This window comes from Aquarana catesbeiana, linkage group LG05, assembly GCF_042186555.1.
Source record: "Aquarana catesbeiana isolate 2022-GZ linkage group LG05, ASM4218655v1, whole genome shotgun sequence".
NCBI classification, from domain to species: domain Eukaryota; kingdom Metazoa; phylum Chordata; class Amphibia; order Anura; family Ranidae; genus Aquarana; species Aquarana catesbeiana.
In genome coordinates, this window is record NC_133328.1 from 316,648,012 (window position 1) to 316,673,171 (window position 25,160).

General features: G+C 42.6%; 1 protein-coding gene across 2 annotated transcripts in view; it reads left to right on the forward strand.

Annotated features, from left to right (window-relative positions):
* The window catches only part of MARCHF11 (membrane associated ring-CH-type finger 11), a 205,822-nt gene that overhangs the window by 146,514 nt on the left and 34,148 nt on the right, over positions 1 to 25,160 (forward strand). For both annotated transcript variants that reach the window (XM_073632699.1, XM_073632698.1), the window contains exon 2: positions 5,981 to 6,136. In XM_073632699.1, the coding sequence (XP_073488800.1) occupies positions 5,981 to 6,136 (156 nt within the window). The remainder of the gene's footprint in view (positions 1 to 5,980; positions 6,137 to 25,160) is intronic.

A 25,160-nucleotide genomic window follows, 5' to 3' on the forward strand; every position in this document is an offset into this window, starting at 1 on the left:
TTCTGTTGGGGAAACGTTATTATCTTTATGTGTACCTCTACTCCAGACCTTCATTTCACTCTTCCTGTTCATGCTAAAGAGCAAACGCTCAACAAATGTATCCTACTAGCCATTTAAGGGTTTTAGAGTAAGTGCTCAAGCTGTGCTTATAATTTCCCTGGGGTATCCAAGAGCTAGAAAATACATTTCTATATAACATTTAGCTAGTATTTGTGCTATCTGTTTTAATTAGCGGTTGTAAATAGCTTTCGCTCCATTGACTTGTTAAAAAAGGGGACTACTAGTGAGTAAAATGCAAAAATGGCAAGATATTGACTTGTGGCATCCATCCAGCTATGTGTTCGGATGGCATGGATCGGAGTAGATATATATAGCTAGCTTTGTTAAATTGTCATTTTCTATTGAAACTGTGTTTCACGTAATTATAGGATATCAGGCATTAGGAATGCTGCCTGCAATTAGATAAAAATAGAATTAGGACAGTAAAACAAAAGAATGCAATTACGGCAGGGACAGACTGGTCAAGCATAGCTGCATGCAACTGGAAAAGAAACAAAGAAGCTGTAGGAAAGACGATTTTTGAAGACAAATTGGAAACATGAAAGGTGAGCAGATCTGTAGTCACTGTTTGGCCAAACAATGGTTAGGCTGTCATTTACAAGGGCAGCGCTGTAGGTGGGGAGTCCCTGGAGACAAAACAGGTAAGGGATTTAAATGGAAACACACATGAGAACCAACAAGAGATATTTTGGTAATTTTATACTAGAGCTGCACAATTAATCGTTAAAAAATCGTGATCTCGATTCACCCCCTCTGAGATCTCTCCTGCTGAGTTTGCCGATTCTTTCATATAAACAAGTGCAGAGATTATCTACTCACTCAGCTGTCAAAAGAAAGCATCCGGGCATTCTGCTAAGTTTATAACTTGAAACATTGTAACTAAGCTTCCTTCTTGGATCAAAGGGATAGAACTTCTGTGTAAATAAATAATGGGCAGTCTGCCAAGTTTTCTACAAGGTGTAAATGCAGGAAGTTTAACCACTTAAAGTCTAAATCTTTTTCTGACACTTCCTTCTTAAGTTAAAATCATTATTTTTTGCTAGAAAATTACTTGGAACCCCCAAACATTATATATATATATATATATATATATATATATATATATATATATATATATATATATTCTAGCAGAGACCCTAGGGAATAAAATGGCAATTGCTGCAATATTTTATGTCACACTGTATATGCCCAGCGGTCTTTCAAATGCAGTCTTTTTGGGAAAAAATACACTTTAATGAATTAAAAAAAAAACCGAAACAGTAAAGTTAGCCCTATTTTTTTTGTTTTAATGTGAAAGATGATGTTACACCGCGAGAATAGTGAGAGAATCATGATCTATCTTCTAAGCAAAAAAATCGCAATTCTCATTTTAGCCAGAATCGTGCAGCTCTGTTTTATACTAATTAAAGTATAATAATGTAGAGGGATTAGATCGCCTGTCAGGTTTTTATTCCTTTCTGTGCCTCCATTAGGGAGATTTGCCTATACATATTTATCCTGTTTACCATTATCACTGGGAGCGAAAGTGAAAGACCATCCCAAATTTTGGGTTGTAACCAGAACAGGAATAGATGGGACATCTACTAATAGGGACACTAGTTCTGGTGACAGCCAGGAATCCCCTCACTTTGGTGGGATTATTCTCGCTTACTGTTTTGGCTATGGGAAAGGAAGTAAAGAAAAATCTCTCCGATGAGACGGGTTATAACCCTCCCTTTCCAAAATGGGAAAAAAGATTTGCTTTAGTTCTACTTAAACCAATACTTTCAATAAACTATCCCAGCCTCTTGTTACTCTAGGGCAGTGGTTCTCAACCCTGTCTTCAAGTACCCCCAACAGGCCATGTTTGCAGGTTTTCCTTTATCTTGCACAGGTGTTTTAAATCAGAGTCAATGGCTTGGTATTATGGACAGCTATTTTATCTAAGAGGAATTCCCAAACCATGGCCTGTTGGAGGTACTTGAGGACAGGGTTATAGAACCACTGTTCTAGGGAACAACATGCTCCTAGAGATAGGAGTATATTTTTTTAGTTCATACAATTAGAAGGATCCTAATATTAATTTATAAAATGCATATGTACATAATATAATGTTTAACACAAACTCATTCACCCCTACCCATGTGCATAAGTTGAAGTGTTACTAAACCCTGCATTCATTATACCTGGTCTCCCACAGTACACAGAACATGGAAATGCAATAGTTTTAGTAAATATAAACTGCTAAATACCTTTTCTCACCAGAAGTTAGAGCAGTCTTGTGACTTCTATCTGTGTCTGGTTAAAGCTTGTAGGAGTTCTCATTCTACTCTGACCTATGAGGCTGCAGGACCCCTGACCCTCTATCTGGACAGTGCTGATTGGCCCTAGCATTTTTACACAATGCAGAGGATTAACCCAGTGAGTATAAAAAGCATGCTTTACTGCATATACAGACTGATCTTACTGTTGTGGGTTTAGTAACACTTTAACAGCAACATTTTTATGAGTCCTAAGAGCAGGGGTCTTTCCTAAAATATTTTTTAATATCTAAACATTAAAGGAGAAGTCCAGCCTGAGCTTTTTAGGCTGGGCTTCTCCTCTGGGTCACAGGAGTACAATTAGTTTTGCACTCCTGTGACCCGCTTTCAGCAGAGAGCGGTCTGAAGTTCGCTCTCCGCTGACGTCACTGCTGTCAGTCGAGACACCGCGTCATTGCGAATTTCGATGTCTGGATCTGTCAGCTGCCTTGACTGATGACAGTCTCAGCAAGCCGCTGAGACGGGCGCTCCCCGCCCCTCCACTGCTCAGTGCTCCAATGAGCGTGGAGGAGCAGAGCAGGAGCGATGCTGATTGACAGTCAGCATCTCTCCGCTCGGGGAGGAGTGAGAACCGAGCCATCGGTGGCGTTTGGTGGCTTGGTTCTGCGTGCAGAGACGCCGGGGGACACCTGCAGCATCTGTCTGATGCTGCATCCACCTAGGTAAGTATGAATAGCCAAAAAAAGCAAAAACCCATACTTCTCTTTTAAGGAAACATTTACTCCTCCGAGTTTTTCATGCATTGTTCTTGGGGTGTGTTATGCTTTTAGAGATGTTCTATGCCTTGCAATTCATCTTAAAGGGGTTGTAAACCCTTGTTTTGTTTTTTTTTAACAAAATGTCATACTTACCTCCACTGTGCAGTTCGTTTTGTGGCTCTGATCTACCTCTTCTGGGGTCTCCCAGCGGCGCTGGTAGCTCCTCCCCGCATCGGGTGTCCACATTGGAGATGTGCCCTACTTGGTGCACTCCCGAGTCCTGCTTTTGCGTGTATTCACACAGAAAGCAGGACTCGGCCCCACCCCCCATTGCCCGCGTCATTGGATTTGATTGACAGCAGCAGGAGCCAATGGCTGCGCTGCTGTCAATCCATCCAATCAGGACATGAGACAACAGCTAGAGCTGGTGTGCTCGTCCCCAGCCAGAGAAAGACAGCGTTCAGGTAAGTAGTGGGGGGCTGGGGGGCTGCAGCACTACAGAAGGTTTTTCACCTTAATGCATAGAATGCATTAAGGTGAAAAACCATGACAGTTTACAACCCCTTAAAAGGGGATGTAAACCGATTCATGAAACTTGAGCTGGGCACATATATCTGCATTGTTTACTTATCTCTCTCCAAAGCCCCAAGTTCTGTGTCTTTCTGCTGTTTCCTTCCTCTGTTATCAGCATGATAACTTCTAACAAGCTCTTCAGCTGAAAATTTGTGTTGGGGAGGTTGCTATAAATAGATTAGCAGAGAGCTGATATATTCACAGCACAGCTCTGCATATTTCTTTCTTCCTCTGCCTATGTGGAGAGGGGGTGTGGGCCTTTCCTCCAATCACCTGTCACACAGTGTATGCCAAGACTCCACTCCCGCCGCTGAAACAAGAAATAACATTTCTAACACAATGTTCACTTTCTAAAGAATATAGAAACCACTTGCTTACTGGGCACTTAAACCCCCCTCCTGCCCAGACCAATTTTCAGCTTTCAGCGCTGTCATGCTTTGAATGACAATTGCGCGGTCATACAACACTGTACCCAAATGAAATTTGACACTGGAGTATCTGTACATAGGACGACAATAAGCCGTACGCTCCATAGAGTTGGGCTTTATGGCAGAGTGGCCAGAAGAAAGCCATTACTTTCAGCAAAAAATGAAAAGGCATGTGGGAGACTCCCAAAATGTATGGAGGAAGGTGCTCTGGTCTGATTACACTAAAATTGAACTTTTTGTCCATCAAAGAAAACGCTATGTCTGGCGCAAACCCATCACATCACCCAAAGAACACCATCCCCACAGTGAAATATGGTGGTGGCAGCATTAGGCTGTGGGGATTTTTTTCAGCAGTCGGGACTGGGAAACTGGTTGGAGTTGAGGGAAAGATGGATGGTGCTAAATACAGGGATATTCTTGAGCAACACCTGTACCACTCTGTATGTGATTTAAGGCTAGGACGGAGGTTCACCTTCCAGCAGGACAATGACCCCAAACACACTGCTAAAACAGCACTTGAGTGGTTTAAGGGGAAACATGTAAATATGTTGGAATGGCCTAGTCAAAGCCCAGACCTCAATCCAATAGAAAATCTGTGGTCAAACTTAAAGATTGCTGTTCACAAGCGCAAACCATACAACTTGAAGGAGCTGGAGCAGTTTTGCAAGGAGGAATGGGCAAAAATCCCAGTGGTAAGATGTGGCAAGCTCATAGAGACTTATCCAAAGCAACTTGCAACTGTGATAGCCATAAAAGGTGGCTCTACAAAGTATTGACTTTAGGGGGTTGAATAGTTATGCACATTGACTTTTTCTGTTATTTTGTCCTATTTGTTGTTTGCTTCACAATAAAAAAAAAAAAAAAAAAAATCTTCAAAGTTGTGGGCATGTTCTGTAAATTAAATGATGCAAATCCTCAAACAATCCGTGTTAATTCCAGGTTGTAAGGCAACAAAACACGAAAAATGCCAAGGGGGGTGAATACTTTTGCAAGGCACTGTAGTTATAGTCACTCCTATAATGTTTTTCACTCCCCCTTACACTCTGACACTAAATTTGAGCTAGATATTGGGGGGCAATAGCATTGCAGCGGCACTTCAAAATCAGGGATAGAGGGGAGTGATATTTTGATGGGAGATACTGGGGGTTATTTACTAAAGGCAAATCCACTTTGCACTACAAGAGCAAAGTGCACTTGAAATTGCACTGAAAGTGCACTTGGAAGTGCAGTCGCTGTAGATCCGAGGGGGACATGCAAGGAAAATAAAAAACAGCATTTTAGCTTGCACATGATTGGATGACAAAATCAGCAGAGCTTCCCCTCATTTCAGATCTACCCCTCAGATATACAGCGACTGCATTTCCAAGTGCACTTTCAGTGTAATTTCAAGTGCACTTTGCATTTGTAGTTTGCATTTGTAGTGCAAAGTGGATTTGCCTTTCGTAAATAACCCCCAGTGTGTTGAACTACTGGTTTGAGGATGAGAGAATTGTTTTTCTTGAAGGCATTACACTGCTGGGTTGAGGATATAGAAAGTGATAACTTCAGGTAACTTGTGCTGCTTGTGGTGAAGTTACTGCAACTTTTCTAGAGCAATGTGTTGCTAAACAGTAAGAGGGTGCAACAACAACAAAAAAGAATAGTAGACATGTATATGCTAATGAGCAGAACATTGAAGGTGCCAGGGGGTGTGGAATTGGTGCCTTACCCATAACATGCTGTGATGCCTATCATTAGAACACACTGGTCCTCCATTTGGTTATGATAGATTTGATGGTGCTCCTAGGGATCAGCTTTGAATAACATCCAGTTTAAAGTTCAAAAATGTGAAAGAGACTAGGCAAGTGTGTTATTTTTGTCAGCGTTTGCTAAATATTTACATTGACATTTTGTAATTGATTTACTTTTTATTTTATTCAAGGGTGAATTACTTAATCCATGTCGATGTGATGGTTCTGTAAGGTACACTCATCAACTCTGCCTTTTAAAATGGATTAGCGAAAGAGGATCATGGACCTGTGAACTATGCTGCTACAGATACCAAGTTATAGCTATTAAAATGAAGAAACCTTGTCAGGTAAGGCAAACCATCTGCATCTGCACTTAAAGGGCTTTTTTTTAACCAGTTTAAAATTAATGGCATTAGGCCATAGTTAGCCACGGTTTTGAAGATAATTGGTTACTGTTGTCCAGTAGAGTGGATTAATTTGCAAAGAACATGTAGTTAACTAATCAGAAATGATTTTTTAAGAGTATGAGTTCACTAAGCAACTAAAATCTCATTAATCTGGTTGCTGTGAATTGCAGAATATTGTTGTATTAAAGAGGAGCTCCAGTCTCCCCCCAAAAAATGTTCAGGGATTCAGCGATGTCCTCACCCAAGCCGATTCTTCAATTGGCTTCGGGTGCAGGCGCCGGCATCTTAAAGCGGAACTTCAGTCATTTTTTTCAACTTTCCATCTATTAAATCTTCTGCGCTTGTCGTTTTAACTTTGGATAGTAAAACATTTTTTTTCTGCCAGTAAATACCTTATACAGCCCCCTTTCTGTTTCTTGTCTGGTAAAAAGCCTAGGCTTATGACATCATGTACAGCTCTCTCTCTCTCACTCTCGTGAGAGTTTGCCAGGAAGGGATGGGGGGTGAGTCATAAGAGGGCCAATGAGAGCTGCAGAGCTGGAGGTGTGCCTCTGTAGGTCTGTGTAAATCCAGGAAGTGAACAGGCAGCAGCTTCAGCTGCCCACAGTTAAAATGGTTGCAGCCAAACTCAGTGGAGGGAGATTTCTGCAGCATATTTGGCAAGTACAGAATCACAGTATATAAAATTATATACAAAGTGGTTAGAGGGAAGCTTCAGAATAGCAAAGATGTTTTATTACAAATTATGTGAGCAGGCTGCAGTTCCTCTTTAACCACTTCCCTACCCGCCTATAGACATATGACGTCCACAGATGGGATCTCCCATCCTGGGTGGACGTCATATGACGGCCTCGGGTTCCCGGCCGCCTAGGGGGCGCGCGCGATGTCCGCCAGGCACCCGCGATTGCCCGTTAACCGGGCCGGACTGTAGATCTGTGTGTGTAAACACACAGATCCACGTCCTTTCAGCTCAGAGGAGAGCGATCTGTGTTCCCAGAACGGAGGAACACTGATCGGTCTCCTCCCCTTGTGCGTCCCCACCCCCTACAGTTAGAAGCATTCCCTAGGAAACACATTTAACCCCTCCCCGCCCCCTAGTGGTTAACCCCTTCACTGCCTGTCACATTTACACAGTAATCAATGCAATTTTACAGCATTGATCGCTATATAAATGTGAATGGTCCCAAAAATGTGTCAAAAGTGTCCGATGTGTCTGCCATAATGTCGCAGTCACGAAAAAAAATTGCGATCGCCGCTATTACTAGTAAAAAAAATAAATAAATAATTTTTTTTTAAAAATGCCATAAATCTATCCCGTATTTTATAGACGCTATAACTTTTGCACAAACCAATCAATATACGCTTATTGCGATTTTTTTTACCAAAAATATGTAGAAGAATACGTATCGGCCGAAACTGAGGAAAACATTTTTTTTTTTTTTTTAAATGGGATATTTATTATAGCAAAAAGTAAAAAATATTGTGTTTTTTTCAAAATTGTCGCTCTTCTTTTGTTTATAGCGCAAAAAATAAAAACCGCAGAGGTGATCAAATACCACCAAAAGAAAGCTCTATTTGTGGGAAAAAAAGGACGTCAATTTTGTTTGGGTACAACGTCGCACGACCGCGCAATTGTCGTTTAAAGTGTGACAGCGCTGAAAACTAAAAATTGGTCTGGGAAGGAAGGGGGTGAAAATGCCCGGTATTGAACCGGTTAAGTAAGGGAAACCTGGCAGTGAAACCTTGCAGCTTCACAGCCAGTTTCCTACTGTGCATGCATGAACTGTGCTGCACTTTGTGAATGGTCCTACAGTTTTCTGGGACCTGCAATGTGTCTCAGAAGGCTGCAGAGCTTTGCTTTTGGCTGTGCCAAAAGTGTTGGCCCTGAAACGATGCAGGTATCTTCAAAAAGGAGGTCAATCAGCTACAGCTTAACCACTTCAGCCTCGGAAGGATTTACCCCCTTAATGACCAGGCCATTTTTTGCGATACGGCACTGCGTCGCTTTAACTGACAATTGCGCGTTTAAGTGACATTGTACACAAACAAAATGTATGTCCTTTTTTTCTCCACAAATAGAGCTTTCTTTTGGTGGTATTTGATCACCTCTGCTGTTTTTATAAATTCTTTATTTGCAAAGAGGCAGGAAAACAGCAATATACAAACATCAATAGAACGGGTACATCAATTTTCCACATTTTACGTACAGTTCTACTGATTAATCCTTACTGACTAGCAATACAACCTAATAACGTGTATAATCCTATACAGTTTTTCCCTAGTTAACTGGTTTACAATTCAAGGAGGCCTGCTGTGCCAGGTTTACTGTTATGTATTACCTCTTGTTGTATTTTCTTTTCTTAATTTTCTGTGTTCTCCCTCCTTTTCCCTTATCTGTATACTGTAGTATGCGAACAAAGATAAACTAAGAACGGAAAGAGAAGGAGACAAGGAAAGTATAGAGAGCGAGGGGAAGAGGGATGAGAAGGAGAGAGGAGAGAGCGAGAGAGGGAAAGAGAAACAAACAAACAAAAAAAAAAAGGGGGGGGGAGGGGGAAGTGGGAGAACCACCCCTCTCCAGCCACACCTACAGTGTCTCCACATTCAATTTCTCCAACTTACTAAATATCTAGGCCGCCAGCCCTGCATACTCTTCTGAGTAGAAAAATTGGAGCCAATAATACCACTTCTTAGAGAACTGTTCTCCACGTCCCTGGTCAATGGCCACGAGGTCCTCCATTTTGTGAATATCAACTATCTTTTTCAACCATACCGCAATACCCGGGGGCTCCGTCCTTTTCCAGAATAGGGGAATACAACTTTTCGCCGCCGTAATCAATGAGGGCAGGATTGATTTCCTGTATGCCTTGCTTGGTATTTCATGATGGTGTAATAAAAAGAATTCGGGGGTTTTGGGCAGCTCCCTATCTGTAAACTTCTGTGTGATCCGGTGTACTTCTGACCAGAAAGGTGCAAGAAGCCTACAAGACCAGAATATGTGAAGAAGAGAGCCCTCTTCCTCTCCACACCTCCAGCAAATATCCGCGCTCTGAGGAAACATCCGATGCACTCTGTCTGGTGTGTAATACCAATGTGATAGGACCTTGAACCCCGCTTCCTGTTGGGCCGCACAGATCGAAGTCTTGTAGGTAAAGAGAAATATTCTCTCTGCCTGTCTCTCGTTTAGCTTTATTCCCAAGACTCGTTCCCACTTAGCTAGATAAGGAGGTCTAAATCCCTCGGGGGGGTGAGATGAGGAGCTGGTAAGTTAATGAAATGGCATGGCGCAACGGCTCCTGCTCCGAACAAATAAGTTCGAATGCTGTCAGTGCTCGCAAGAAAGGTGCCGGTGAGGGCTGTGCTCTAAGAAAATGCGCTAATTGGACCTTTTGCCAAAAAGAAAGGCTCGCCAGGAGGGGATCATCCATTAGTTCCTCCCTGGTCATCCATTTCCCATTCCCAATGAAGTGACAGAGCTGAGACCTGTTACCCCCCTTAAGAGCTTGGAATCTGGGTTCGTTCACTCCTGGGCTAAAGGCAGGATTATCCGTTACTGGGGTTAGTGGTGAGGGAGCGGGCACAATCGAGTGTTCTCTAAATATTTTTTGGGCCATTCGCCACGTCTCACCCACTGTAGGATGGTCCGTTATGCGGACTGGTAAATTCTGCTGACACCACGGCAATCCCTCTAGCTCCACACCCGTCAAACACTTTTCTATTTGAATCCATTGTTTTAGTGTCCCATGGCGACACCAGTCAACTATTCTTGTCAAATGGCAAGCTGAATGATAGAGAGCCACATCTGGAAGAGCAATTCCACCGAGCATTTTTGGTAACCGTAGGATTGATTGGGTGAGCCGTGGGGGCTTTCTAGCCCAAATAAACAGGGTCAACTCCCTATTTGCTGCTCTTAGAAATGCCTTTGGAATCCTAACGGGTAGAGTCTGGAGATAGTATAAAATGCGGGGCATAACATTCATTTTTACTATGCTACATCTTCCAAACCAGGAGAACAAACCCGATTGCCACTTCTGCAGATCTTTTTTAATGTCTCTCAGCATGGGGGGAAAATTAAAAGTGAATACGTCTTCCACCTTCTTTGGTAGACGGATGCCCAAGTATTTGATACAGGAATCCGCCCACTTAAAGGGAAAGTCTGCTTGCAGCAGTTTAGCCAATGAACTCGGCATGGATATGTTTAGGGCTTCCGATTTTTGGAAGTTAACTTTAAAATTAGATAATTTACCGTATGCCCTGAGCTCTGACATCAAGTTAGGTGTGGAGACTAGGGGATTAGATATAAAGAAGAGCAGGTCGTCCGCGAAGGCCGCTATTTTGGGAGACAAGGAGTCCTTCAGGTGTATCCCTGATATGTTAGGATTGTCTCTCACCGTACGGAGAAAGGGCTCCAATGATAAGATAAATATTAAAGGGGATAAGGGACACCCCTGCCTTGTCCCGTTGGCAATATCAAAAGGGGAGGATAGCAGTCCGTTTTCTTTCACCTGAGCCGATGGTCTAGAATATATGGCTAACATCCAGTTCATCATCCTCTGTCCCAATCCTATGTGATATAGGGTCTCGATCAAGAAGGGCCAGTTCACCCTATCGAACGCCTTTTCGGCATCGGTAGAGAGGAGTAGCATCGGGATTCCCTTCGTTCGTGCTGCGTGAATAAGGTTGATTGCTTTCGCCTCTCTGGAGGGCACAAATCCGACCTGATCTGAGTGGATAATTGACGGGATCCAATCCGATAATCTCATGGATAGAACTTTGGTAAAGATCTTTAGATCCACATTAAGGAGGGATATAGGCCTATAATTCTGGCAATGCAACGGATCTTTCTCCTCCTTTGGAATCACCGAAATGAACGCCCGTAATGAATCCTGAGGTAGACTCGTCCCCTCCCCAGTGTCATTATAGGCCGCAAGAAAGTGTGGTGTCAGGATACCCCCGAATGTCTTATAGTATGTCAGCGAGTATCCGTCTGGGCCCGGGGCTTTACCTTTTTGCATACGGGTGATGGCCAGTGCTACCTCCTCCTCCGATATTGGTTCCTCCATAGTTGCTAATGCCTCATCAGGCAGTCGAGGGAGACCCGACTTCTGGATATATTGTCGTATAGCCTCCCTTTCTCTTACTTTATCACTAGCCGACAATTGTTGTGGAAGGTTATATAAAGAGGTATAATATTTGCGGAAATGTTCCGCAATGTCCTCCGTAGTATGTACTTTGTGGCCCTGTTCTCCCATGAGCTCAGGGATGAACGTTTGTGCCCTCTGGGCTCTCAAGGCCCTCTGCTGTTTTTAATTTTTACGCTATAAACAAAAAAGGAGCGACCATTTTGAAAAAGACAATATTTGTTTTACTTATTGCTATAATAAATATCCAAAAAGTAAATGAAAACAAAACACATTTCTTCATCAGTTTAGGCCAATATGTATTCTACATATTTTTGGTAAAAAAAAATTGCAATAAGCGTATATTGATTGGTTTGCGCAAAATTTATAGCGTCTACAAAATAGTTGATTGACTTATGGCGTGTTTAATATATATATATATATTTTTTTTTTACTAGTAATGGCGGTGATCAGCGATTTTTAGCAGGACTGCGACATTGCGGCGGACAGATCGGACACTTTTTTTTTTTTTCAATAAGTTTTTATTGAGCATTATGTCAAACAGAGCAGGCAAAATTTTCCATACATAGAAATTTGCAGAAATGCGATGAGGTGATACTCTCTAACATGGTTAAACTATAGGTGTTACCTGCGTGTCACATACGACATTAAAGTGTAAGTAAACCCCCCTATGGTTTTCAGCCAAGGAAGCTGCCATCTTTGCCTCTGTTTAAACTACAACTGCCATGATGCTGCACATGTGATCAGTTATGACACCAACCATTGGATGGTTTGACAGTTTGGTTGAGAGCACAACCAATGGGAGTGTTACATTTCTGGCACGTGCCGTAAATTAAACGGTTTTCTGGATGGGTTTACTTCCGCTTTAAAGAGAATCAAGATATACAGATCATCTCAGTCAACATGTCTCATTTTTACTCTCGCATGTTAGGTAACCAACCTAGACTATCTTTAATAAGCGGCGAGTATCTCCTTGCTCGATAATAAAGAAAATACTAACTAACAGAGAAAATTAATGAACAAAACCTGTATGGTAATAGGGCTACATTAGAAATGCTGCTGTAAGATTGATCTTTGATCTTGCATGTAAGATCAATAACTGAAGTGCAGTACAAGAGAGTACAAAGGAGATTTTTACAAGGGAAAAAAGGGGAGAAGAGAAGAAGAAAAAGGAAAAAAGGAAGCAATTCAGCTAATCTTCCATTCGCTCTCCACATCTTCTGAAGTGTAGGATTGAACCTAGCTACCGTGTCAGTCAGGGAGCTCACCATTTTCTCCTGGGCCATTATCCAGGAAATTTTCCGTTTAGCTGCCGAAAAAAATAATCTTTGGTTGTTTCCATGCACTTGCCATGGTCAATTTAGCACCCAAAAAGATAAAGAAGATTAATTCTCTGGTAGCTCCATTGGTGTCGGGTAAATACTCATTGAGCAGGGCCATAGAGGGGCTCTTGGGGATTTGGTATCATGTTATCTTGCGGATCATATAGAAGATTCTGTTCCTAAATCCCCTCAGTTTTGGGCATTCCCACCAGATGTGGATCATTAATCCTGATGATGCACAGTCTCTGAAGCAGAGAGGCGAGGAGGAGGGAAACATTTTCGCTAATCTCGTTGGGACTAAGTACCATCTGGTAATCACCTTGACGTTTGCCTCTATAAGAGCGATATTTCTTATGCCTCTACAGACGCGGAACAAGTTTTTATTCCAGTTTTCGATACTCCAGCTGACTTGGATTTCGTTATTCCATGCGTGCATGTAAGTTAGTTTGGTGCTATCTGTGGTCAGTGACAGGTAAATAATCGAAATACCCCCCCTCTGCTCTGTGGCTTGGCCACACCATCATTCATATGTCGTTAATCTTGGGGGTTCTGATTTGTTCTTCCATAGGGAATTTAAGAAATGAGAAATCTGTAGAAATCTATACCACTCCGATTCTGGCATTTCCAGTGTCTTTTTGCAATCATTAAGCAAGAGCGGACCCTTAGGAGTTAGAAAGTGTCCAATGCGGTATAACCCCTTATCCAACCTCCAGCGGAAGGCCTGGTTCATACCAGGGGTAAATTTGGGGTTATGAAAAATATGTGCTAACGGTTGAACTATCTAAGTTAGGGTGGGAAGGTTTTTCAGGCTATCCCAAAGGACTATCGAGTTAGACAGCACTGGAGACAGAATTGGTGGGTGGTCTCTTGGAGGACACCATAGAAGAAAGTCCAACGTGTGAATCGGGACTGCTTGTCGCTCTATATGTACCCAGTCAGGTTTTTACAGGCGCGTGTAGATTACTGATAGTTGTGCCAAGCGTGCCGCTCGGTAGTACCACAGTAAGTTAGGAACCCCCAATCCTCCCTGTGTTCTTGGTCTATATAGAGTTCTCTTCGTGAGACGGTGGCTTTTCCAGATAAATTTCAAAAGTTTGCCTTGGAATTTTCGTAGGTGATCTGTCCTCAGGGGAATCGGGAGGGATCTGAAGAGATATAGTAATTTGGGAAGGAGCGTTATCTTGATTGCGTTTATCCTCCCTAGCCAGGACACTTCATGGAGGGCCCAGCCTTTGAGCTCCGCTTCGAGCTTATTATACAGTGGGGAGAAGTTAACCTGATAAAGATGTTCAACTTTTGGGGAGAGTTCTACTCCCAGATAATGAATGATGGAGTCACTCCATTGAAATTGGAAGTTTTTAAGGGTCTGAGCAGTTTGATGAGGGATTGTTATATTTAGAATTTGGGACTTAGAGAAGTTGACCTGCAACCCCGAGGCCTTAGTAAAGTCTTCCAGTAATTTGCAGATGTTTGGGAGTGAGATTGTTGGTGACGTGACAAATAGTAATAGATCGTCTGCAAACAGGGCGCATTTATGCATCTGCTGTCCGCAGTCGCCCCCCCGAATATCAGGATGGTTACGAATGGCTATCGCCAGGGTTTCTATTGCCACTGTGAATATAAGGGGGGAGAGGGGCATCCCTGTCTCACCCCTCTAGCTATTTTAATAGGCTCAGAGTAATATCCTTGTAGTCGGACTCGTGCTTCTGGTTGCGAGTAGAGGGCCCCCATAAGACCCATAAATTTCTGACCAAAACCCCAGCGGTGCAAAATGTTGAATAGGTAGGGCCAAGAGACTGAATCAAAGTTTTTTGTAGGTCAAGCAAAAGTAGCAGGCCCTCTCGGCTGCCCTTCCTTGCCCATTTGGATTGTAGTGTTGAGATAATGTCTATCGCCCTTCTAATTTGGTCTGGACCTTATCGGCCTGGGATGAATCCCACCTGGTCTTTATGAATGTACAGACCAATGAAGGATGCCATGCGATCTGCTAGGATCATGGTCAAGATGTTCATGTTGTTGATTAAAGAAATGGGCTTATAGTTCCCCACCTCCCCCAGGTCTTTGTTTGGTTTGGCTATAACGGAGATGAAAGCCGCATTAAGCTGTCTCTCTAGCGGGGCCCCTGAAGTTTTAGAAAATTTAGAAGTTTGGTAGGTGTGGAGCTAGGGTCTCCGCAAACGTTTTATAATATGGCGTGGAAAAGCCGTCCGGTCCAGGAGCAGAGACCTGTTTGAGGTTCTTAATAACCTGAGTTATCTTTTCCGCTGACATCGGAGCTTCCAGTTTTTCTTGGTGTCGGGATTATAATTTTGGGATTGGGAGCGAATCTAGGAGTGAGTTCCGATGGGTCTCATTGTCTTTGTCCCCCCCCGCTGTATAATTTCTCGTAGTATGCATGGAAAGTTTCCATGATGCGTTGTGGATTTAAAGTGTGTGTCCCATCAGGGATGCGTATTTTAGGTAGGGAGTGTTGTCTAGCCTAAGGGGTAAGTTTGGCTGGTAGCATGGAACCTATTTTATCTCTGTGGTGATAAAATTTTGCTTCGCTCCATCTGATGTTCTTTTCGGCCTTGGCCGTGAGAGACAGATTTAGGGAGAGTCAGGGTGGGATCCAGTGTATCTGTGGGCACCTGTTTGGGGTTTTGTTTATGAAGGCTTTTCAGGTTTTTGAATTCTTTTTCTAGTTTGCCAAGTATGCCAATTATGTACCCAGTACAGTGGATTGTGTTTAAATAGCCATGAGGAAAACATTTTGGGGTTGATTTACTAAAAGCAAATAGATGGTGCACTTTACAAGAGCAGTTGCACGCTGCAAGGGCATTTGCTCCAGAGCTTGGTAAATGAGCTTCACTTTGCAAAGAATACCCAATCATGTGCAAGGGCAAAAAAACAGCATTTTGCTTGCACATGATTGGATGATGGAAGTCAGTAGAGCGTCTCCTCATTTTCTTAGCTCTGAATCAAATGCCATTGCAGAATACAACTGCACCTGCAAAGTGCACAGTCTATTTGCCTTTAGTAAATCAATCCCTTTGCTTGCAACCCCAAGCCAGCTCCTTACACACCTGAACAATTGTGCAGTCTCTCATCTGCAGATGCAGAGATTTCTGGTTAAGGGCTGACTTTGCAACTCAGATCTGTGGAGTGACACAGACAGAAAACATCAGGAGCATATGAGCAATGAAGCCTGGAGTCTGTTATTAGTGTATACTTGTATGGTTAATGAACTCTTCCTTTGCACAGAAGACCATTATTGACCTGTCCTTAACAATCACTATGTACTGTACCTGAACCTACTGTCACATTCCCCAATGCCATTCACTGTTTCTCTTTTTAGAAACATGCACAGTAAATAGATTTTCCCTTTTCAAAGCAGAAGTGAAGAATCTTTAGCCAGTAATCAAATACAATAATTTAAAGCAAAAATATGACACACCTAACTTGTCTGCTGAACAAACTGCTCCTTCTAAGGCTGTTATATTGTATGGACCTAGACCTGGCCATGTGTACTCTTTGGGTAATAGAAATTCATTACAATTGAAGAAAAGAATATAGATAATTCACCATATGCTAACATATGTTATTTCAAAGATTCATATCAGTAAACATTTTAAAGATATTCACATAATTTATTCATTCATATAGAAGATAAAAATCATTATAGCTCCCTAAACAAGTTGAATCAGTAAAATGGTTGATGTATACATACAGTACATGACATTCTGTAATATGTCAGCCCGCTTTATGTGCAGTAATGTCCGCGCTGAGCCAATCACGGCGAGCGATGTATTCTATTAACCTCCCTGACGGTATTCCTGAGTCTGGCTCGGGGTGGAATTTCAGAACCAAAAGCGGTAACCCTGAGCCAGACTCGGGATCGCATCGCAGGATCCAGGAAGAGCTTACTTACCTTGTCCCCTGGATCCTGCGATGTCTCCCCGCAGTGTGAGAGGCTCATCCTCCGCTCGATTCATCACGGAGCCGAGCTCCGTTTCCTGCTAGCTTTGCAACGCACGGGGACCGAGCATGGCGCCAAATTCAAAAAGTGAAAAACACACAATACATACAATATACTGTAATCTTACAGATTACATTACTGTATGAAATTATTTCACATCCCTTTTGTCCCTAGTGGTTTCTCCAGTGCCCTGCATGTAGTTTAATATTATAAAGACTGTTTTTTCTGCCTGGAAACTGGAGATTGTCCATAGCAACCAAAACCGTCCCTTTACATCAAAAGTGGTTTTAGACCAGCTAGAAAACAGCGATAATAAATTAGAATCACTCGCAGAATTGAGTGATAGTGATTTGTGGGGAGATCCGTCATCAAATACTGAAAAGTAACAGCGACAATTTTGCAACTGAGCAAATTTCAGTGTTTTTGATTTGATTACATTATTGAATCATTTTTATTATTATTATATTATTATTTGGTATAATTATTTATAGTTATTTATTATATTATAATTTATGATTCCGTGTTTCAAACTTTATCATACCCGGGATGTCTACTAGACTCTGGTTTGGACAGATTTGTGAGTTATTCCTAAGAATTACAGGCCTACAATATAAAACGCCAAATTTCCATGCAAAATAATTGTACCGCTTTCAGCATCAAAAATCTGAAATAATCATACCGCCTGGGAGGTTAATGAATACAAAGCCTGCTCGGATTGGCTTTGAGAGTCAGAGAGGCAGGAGCTGATGATGTTCCAACCTCAATCACAGCGAGCGATGTATTCTATTAATGAATACAGAGCCTGCTCAGATTGGCAGAGGTTGTAATCTCATCAGCCGGCACCTCTCTGAATCTCAAAGCCAATCCGAGCAGGCTTTGTATTCATTAATAGAATACATTGCTTGCCGTGATTGGCTTAGCGCGGTATACTGTAATACTGTATACAGTATGTTACCGAATGCGGCTACCCCTCGGCTCCTCTTCCTTCCACGGCCACCTCACCATTCACCACCGGAGCTTTGGTTTGAAGCACCTGACCCTTCATCTGGCACCTGACCCTCCATCTGAAGCACCTGACCCTCCATCAGTGGATTTTGCTGGGCACATGAGGTATTTACCACCGCAGCATTGCTTCACAAAGCTGGTGATTAAGTTGCACAGACTTATTATTGCTGTTTCAGTATGTTACCCAAGCTACTAGACAGACTAGTCAGAAGGGGGTCGTCTTATACGGCGAGTATATCTCAAAACCAACGTTTTAGCTGGAAAATTAGGGGGTCGCCTTATACGCCGGCAAATACGGTATTCCATTTCTGTAACACGAATCATGTATTAAATGGGCACTCTTAACCACTTCAGCCCCGGAAGGTTTTACCCCCTTCCTGACCAGAGCACTTTTTACAATTCGGCACTGCGTCGCTTTAACTGCTAATTGCGCGGTCATGCAATGCTGTACCCAAACGAAATTTGCGTCCTTTTCTTCCCACAAATAGAGCTTTCTTTTGATGGTATTTGATCACCTCTGCCGTTTTTATTTTTTGCGCTATACACGGAAAAAGACCGAAAATTTTGAAAAAAAATGATATTTTCTACTTTTTGTTCTAAAAAAAATCCAATAAACTCAATTTTAGTCATACATTTAGGCCAAAATGTATTCGGCCACATGTCTTTGGTAGAAAAAATGTCAATAAGTGTATATTTATTGGTTTGCGTAAAAGTTATAGCGCCTACAAACTAGGGTACATTTTCTGGAATTTACACAGTCTTTAATTTATGACTGCCTATGTCGTTTCTTGAGGTGCTAAAATGGCAGGGCAGTACAAAACCCCCACAAATGACCCCATTTTGGAAAGTAGACACCCCAAGGAATTTGCTGAGAGGCATGTTGAGCCCATTGAATATTCATTTTTTTTGTCCCAAGTGATTGAATAATGACAAAAAAAAAAAAAAAAAATTACAAAAAGTTGTCACTAAATGATATATTGCTCACACAGGCCATGGGCATATGTGGAATTGCACCCCAAAATACATTTAGCTGCTTCTCCTGAGTATGGGGATACCACATGTGTGGGACTTTTTGGGAGCCTAGCCGCGTACGGGGCCCCCGAAAACCAATCACTGCCTTCAGGATTTCTAAGGGCGTACATTTTTGATTTTACTCCTCACTACCTATCACAGTTTTGAAGGCCATAAAATGCCCAGATGGCATAAAACCCCCCCAAATGACCCCATTTTGGAAAGTAGACACCCCAAGCTATTTGCTTTGAGGCATGTTGAGTCCATGGAATGTTTTATATTTTGACACAAGTTGCGGGAAAGTGACAAATTTTTTTTTTTTTTTTGCACAAAGTTGTCACTAAATGATATATTGCTCACACAGGCCATGGGCATATGTGGAATTGCACCCCAAAATACATTTAGCTGCTTCTCCTGAGTATGGGGATACCACATGTGTGGGACTTTTTGGGAGCCTAGCCGCGTACGGGGCCCCGAAAACCAATCAGTGCCTTCAGGATTTCTAAGGGCGTACATTTTTGATTTTACTCCTCACTACCTATCACAGTTTCGGAGGCCATGGAATGCCCAGATGACATAAAACCCCCCCAAATGACCCCATTTTGGAAAGTAGACACCCCAAGCTATTTGCTGAGAGGCATGGTGAGTATTTTGCAGCTCTCATTTGTTTTTGAAAATAAAGAAAGACGAGAAAAAAAAATTTTTTTTTTCTTTTTTCAATTTTCAAAACTTTGTGACAAAAAGTGAGGTCTGCAAAATACTCACTATACCTCTCATCAAATAGCTTGGGGTGTCTACTTTCCAAAATGGGGTCATTTGGGGGGTTTTTTTGCCACCTGGGCATTCCATGGCCTCCGAGACTGTGATAGGCAGTGAAGAGTGAAATCAAAAATTTACGGCCTTAGAAAGCCTGAAGGCGGTGCTTGGTTTTTGGGGTCCCGTACGCGGCTAGGCTCCCAAAAAGTCTCACACATGTGGTATCCCCGTACTCAGGAGAAGCAACAGAATGTATTTTGGGGTGTAATTTCACATATTCCCATGGCATGTTTGAGCAATATATCATTTAGTGACAACTTTGCGCAAAAAAAAATAAAAAAAATAAAAAATTGTCTCTTTCCCGCAACTTGTGTCACAATATAAAATATTCCATGGACTTGACATGCCTCTCAGCAAATAGCTTGGGGTGTCTACTTTCCAAAATGGGGTCATTTGGGGGGGTTTTGAACTGTCCTGGCATTTTATGCACAACATCTAGAAGCTTATGTCACACATCACCCACTCTTCTAACCACTTGAAGACAAAGCCCTTTCTGACACTTTTTGATTACATAAAAAAATAATTTTTTTTTGCAAGAAAATTACTTTGAACCCCCAAACATTATATATTTTTTTAAAGCAAATGCCCTACAGATTAAAATGGTGGGTGTTTCATTTTTTTTTTTCACACAATATTTGTGCAGCGATTTTTCAAACGCATTTTTTGGGGAAAAAACACACTTTTTTAAATTTTAATGCACTAAAACACACTATATTGCCCAAATGTTTGATGAAATAAAAAAGATGATCTTAGGCCGAGTACATGGATACCAAACATGACATGCTTTAAAATTGCGCACAAACGTGCAGTGGCGACAAACTAAATACATTTTTAAAAGCCTTTAACAGCCTTTACAGGTTACCACTTTAGATTTACAGAGGAGGTCTACTGCTAAAATTACTGCCCTCGATCTGACGTTCGCGGTGATACCTCACATGCATGGTGCAATTGCTGTTTACATTTGACGCCAGACCGACGCTTGCGTTCGCCTTAGCGCGAGAGCAGGGGGGACAGGGGTGCTTTTTTTTTTTTTTTTTTTTTTTTTCTTTATTATTATTATTTTTTTATCTTATTTTTAAACTGTTCCTTTCATTTTTTTTTTTTTTAAATTATTTTTATTGTTATCTCAGGGAATGTAAATATCCCCTATCATAGCAATAGGTAGTGACAGGTACTCTTTTTTGCAAAAATTGGGGTCTATTAGACCCTAGATTTCTCCTCTGCCCTCAAAGCATCTGACCACACCAAGATCGGTGTGATAAAATGCTTTCCCAATTTCCCAATGGCGCTGTTTACATCCGGCGAAATCTAAGTCATAAAATGCTCGTAGCTTCCGGTTTCTTAGGCCATAGAGATGTTTGGAGCCACTCTGGTCTCTGATCAGCTCTATGGTCAGCTGGCTGAATCACCGGCTGCATTCTCAGGTTCCCTGTTGAGACAGGAGAGCCAGAGAAAAACACGGAAGACGTTGGGGGGGGGGGGCATTCCCTCCCACTGCTTGTAAAAGCAGTCTAGAGGCTAATTAGCTGCTAGGATTGCTTTTACATGAAAGCCAATCGCTGGCTGAAAAGAATGATACCAAGATGATACCTAAACCTGCAGGCATCATTCTGGTATAACCACTCAAAGTCGTGAATGGCGTACCTGAAGACAAAAAAATGGTTAACAATAAAGCACAGTAAACGGTAAGGTATAAAAAATTGCATATCTGAAAAGCAAACATGATAAAACATAACAACAATAAAACATTGCAGAATAGAATACAGTAAAAAAGAGCAGAACAATAGAGAGAGAATAGAGAGAGAGAACAATAAAACGACAACTATTTTTTTTTTATTTTATATTTTTGTTTGTGTTTTTTTTTTTTTTTTTTTTTACACTTTTTTTTGTAACTAACTTTTATAACTGTAACCGGTTCCAGGTTCGGGTCTCTCAAAATGCGATGGCATCTTGGGAGACCCTGTGAAAGTGTGCCTAGTCTGTGCAATGCTGTACCCTACGCTAATACTCAACTAGTGAATGGTAGTGTTCAAAACATTCACCAATGCAAAGACCAGGATTGTCAGGACAGGAGGGACAATAATAGCGGGTGTCACGCCTATATCCGCGCTTCCTGCAGACACAACATCTTTTTTGGGGGGGGTTTGTTGGGTAGGGGTACTCGGGAGGACATAAAGAAAACGCCTCTCATGCAGCCGACTGCATTTGGTTGGGGATGTGAATGGGGGAAGTACGGGCGCTGCAGAAGCGGTGGGTTCCCAATTAGGATTGGCGAATGCAGCAGGAAGGGCATTATGGGCACGACGGGCCTGTGTTTGTCTTCTTGGTGGCAGCGGGACACTACTTGTGCTTGCCACCTCACCAGCTTGAACTGCATTTATGGGACTCGCCATGTCACCAAGTGTTACTGCAGTGCTGGTTTGACTATGACCGGGGTGTACTAGGGCGCTGGTGCTTGCCAGTTCACCAAAACACTACCAAAAAAACTGTTAGAGATTGCAGGGATCAGGCCTGACTCTGCGAACGCTGCAGTTATGCGTTTAGTGTTTTGTAAGTGTCAGTGATCGATCGATACTGCACTTGGGTGGGCTGGGCTGGGCCGGGCGGAGGGGCAAAACGCAGGTGCTAGCAGGTATCTGGGCTGATCCCGCTAACACTGCGTTTGTGGGAACCCTAAACTGCTGGGGACGCTAGTATAGATCTGATCAGATCAGATATTGATCCGATCAGATACTATACCACTAAGGGAGGTGTACGGTGCGTGCGTGGGTGTTAGCGGTACTGGCGCTAACCTGACGCTGCCTGGGGCTGGTGCTTGCCAGTTCACCAAAACGCTACCAAGAAAACTGTTAGCGATCGCAGGGATCAGGCCTGACTCTGTGAACGCTGCAGTTATGCGTTTAGTGTTTTGTAAGTGACAGTGATCGATCGATACTGCACTTGGGCTGGGCCGGGCGGAGGGGAAGAACGCAGGTGCTAGCGGGTATCTGGGCTGATCCCGCTAACACTGCGTTTTTGGGAACCCTAAACTGCTGGGGACACTAGTATAGATCTGATCGGATCAGATATTGATCCGTACAGATACTATACCACTAAGGGAGGCGTATGCTGCGTGCGTGGGTGTTAGCGGTACTGGCGCTAATCTGACGCTGTCTGGGGCGACGCATATCACCGCCGGGCGATCAGGGGGCTAAACCTTTATTAGGTAATAAACGGCGGGTCCCCTGACACTATAAAAAATAAACGAACTAACCAGCGTCACCCGTAACAGTTATACGGTGATCAGTGGTGAAAGGGTTAACTAGGGGGCAATCAAGGGGTTAAAACATTTATTAGGTAGTATATGGGGGTCCCTGTCACTATAAAACGCTGACGGCGAACGTAAATATTTACGTTCCTAACTAGCGTCACCAGTGACACTAATACAGCGATCAGAAAAATGATCGCTTAGTGACACTGGTGACAGGGGGTGATCAAGGGGTTAAAACTTTATTAGGGGGGTTAGGGGGGTATCCTAGACCTAAAGGGGGGTAATATTCACTGCCCTAACACTGTAACTGTCACAAACTGACACCATGCAGTAATCAGAAAAAAAAAAAAAAAATACTGCTTGCTGTCAGTTTGTGACAGGGGGGGGGGTGATTGGGGGGGGATCGGGGGGCGATCGGGGGGGGGATCGGGGGTGTAAAGTATGCCTGGCATGTTCTACTGTGTGTGTTTGTGTTGTGTGCACTTACATGTCATCTCCCCTCGGCGCTGGAACGGAAACTGCCGAGCTGAGGAGAGATGACATCACATCCTCTGCCTGTGTGAAACTACACACAGGCAGGGGAGGATTCCGATTGGCTGGGAGCGATCGCGAGGGGGGGGCCACGATCGGATGGTCTCCCCCTCGCCTCCCGACGCTCCCAGTCAAATGCCGACCGCCGCTGGCACCGGGGGGGGGTCCGATCGGACCCCCCGCCCGCGGGAGGCAGATCACGTACAGGTACGTGATTCTGCCTGCCCGTGCCATTCTGCCGACGTATATATACGTTAGGCGGTCGGCAAGTGGTTAAAGGAAAACACGCTCGTGGCTACAAATATACAGTGCCTTGAAAAAGTATTCATACCCCTTGACATTTTCCAAATTATGTCATTTTACAACCAAAAACGTAAATGTATTTTATTGGGATTTTATGTGATAGAACAACACAAACAACACAAAGTGGCACAAGTGAAGTGGAAGAAAATGATAAATGGTTTTCAAAATTTTGTACAAATAATTACTGTATCTAAAAAGTACGGTGTGCATTTGTATTCAGCCCCCCTTTACTCTGATACCACTAATTAAAATCTAGTGGAACCAATTGCCTTCAAAAGTCACCAAATTAGTAAATAGAGTCCACCTGTGTGTAATTTAATCTCAGTATAAATACAGCTGTTCTATGAAGCCCTCAGAGGTTTGTTAGAGAACCTTAGTAAACAAACAGCATCATGAAGACCAATGAATACACCAGACAGGTCAGGGATAAAGTTGTGGAGAAGTTTAAAGCAGGGTTAGGTTCTAAAAAATATATCCCAAGCTTTGAACATCTCACCGAGCACTGTTCAATCCATCATCTGAAAATGGAAAGAGTATAGCACAACTGCAAACTTACCAAGACATGGCCGTCCACCTAAACTGACAGGCCGGGCAAGGAGAGCATTAATCAAAGAAACAGCCATGAGGCCCATGTTAACTCTGGAGGAGCTGCAGAGATCCACAGCTCAGGTGGGAGAATCTGTCCACAGGACAAATATTAGTCGTGCACGCCACAAATCTGGCCTTTATGGAAGAAGTCATTGTTAAAAGAAAGCCATAAGAAGTCACAATTGCAGTTTGCGAGAAGCCATGTGGGGGACACAGCAAACATGTGGAAGAAGGTATTCTGGTCAGATGAGTCCAAAATTGAACTTTTTGGCCTAAAAGTAAAACGCTATGTGTGGCAGAAAACTAACACTGCACATCATCCTGAACACAGCATCATGTTGTGGGGATGCTTTTTTTCAGCAACGACAGGGAAGCTGGTCAGAGTTGATGGGAGGATGGATGAAGCCAAATACAGGGCAACCTGTTAGAATTTGCAAAAGACTTGAGACTGGTGCAGAGGTTCACCTTTCAGCAGGACAATGACCCTATTCATATAGCCAGAGCTACAATGGAATGGTTTAGATCGAAGCATATTCATGTGTTAGAATGGCCCAGTCAAAATCCAGACCTAAATCCAATTGAGAATCTGTGGCAAGACTTGAAAATTGCTGTTCACAGAGGCTCTTCATCCAATCTGACAGAGCTTGAGCTATTTTGCAAAGAAGAATGGGAAAACATTTCACTCTGTAGATGTGCAAAGCTGGTAGAGACATCCCCAAAAAGACTTGCAGCTGTAATTGCAGCTAAAGGTGGTTCTATAAAGTATTGACTCAGTGGGGCTGAATACAGATGCATGCCACGCTTTTCACATATTTATTTGTAAAAAAATTTGAAATCCATTTATAATTTCCCTTTCACTTCACAATTATGTGCCACTTTGTGTTGGTCTATAACATAAAATTCCAATAAAATACATTACGTTTTTGGGTGTAACATAACAAAATGTGGAGAATTTCAAGGAGTATGAATACTTTTTCAAGGCACTGTAAACTAGCATAAATAACCACTACACAAATTTTATTGTTGCTAAAATTTACTT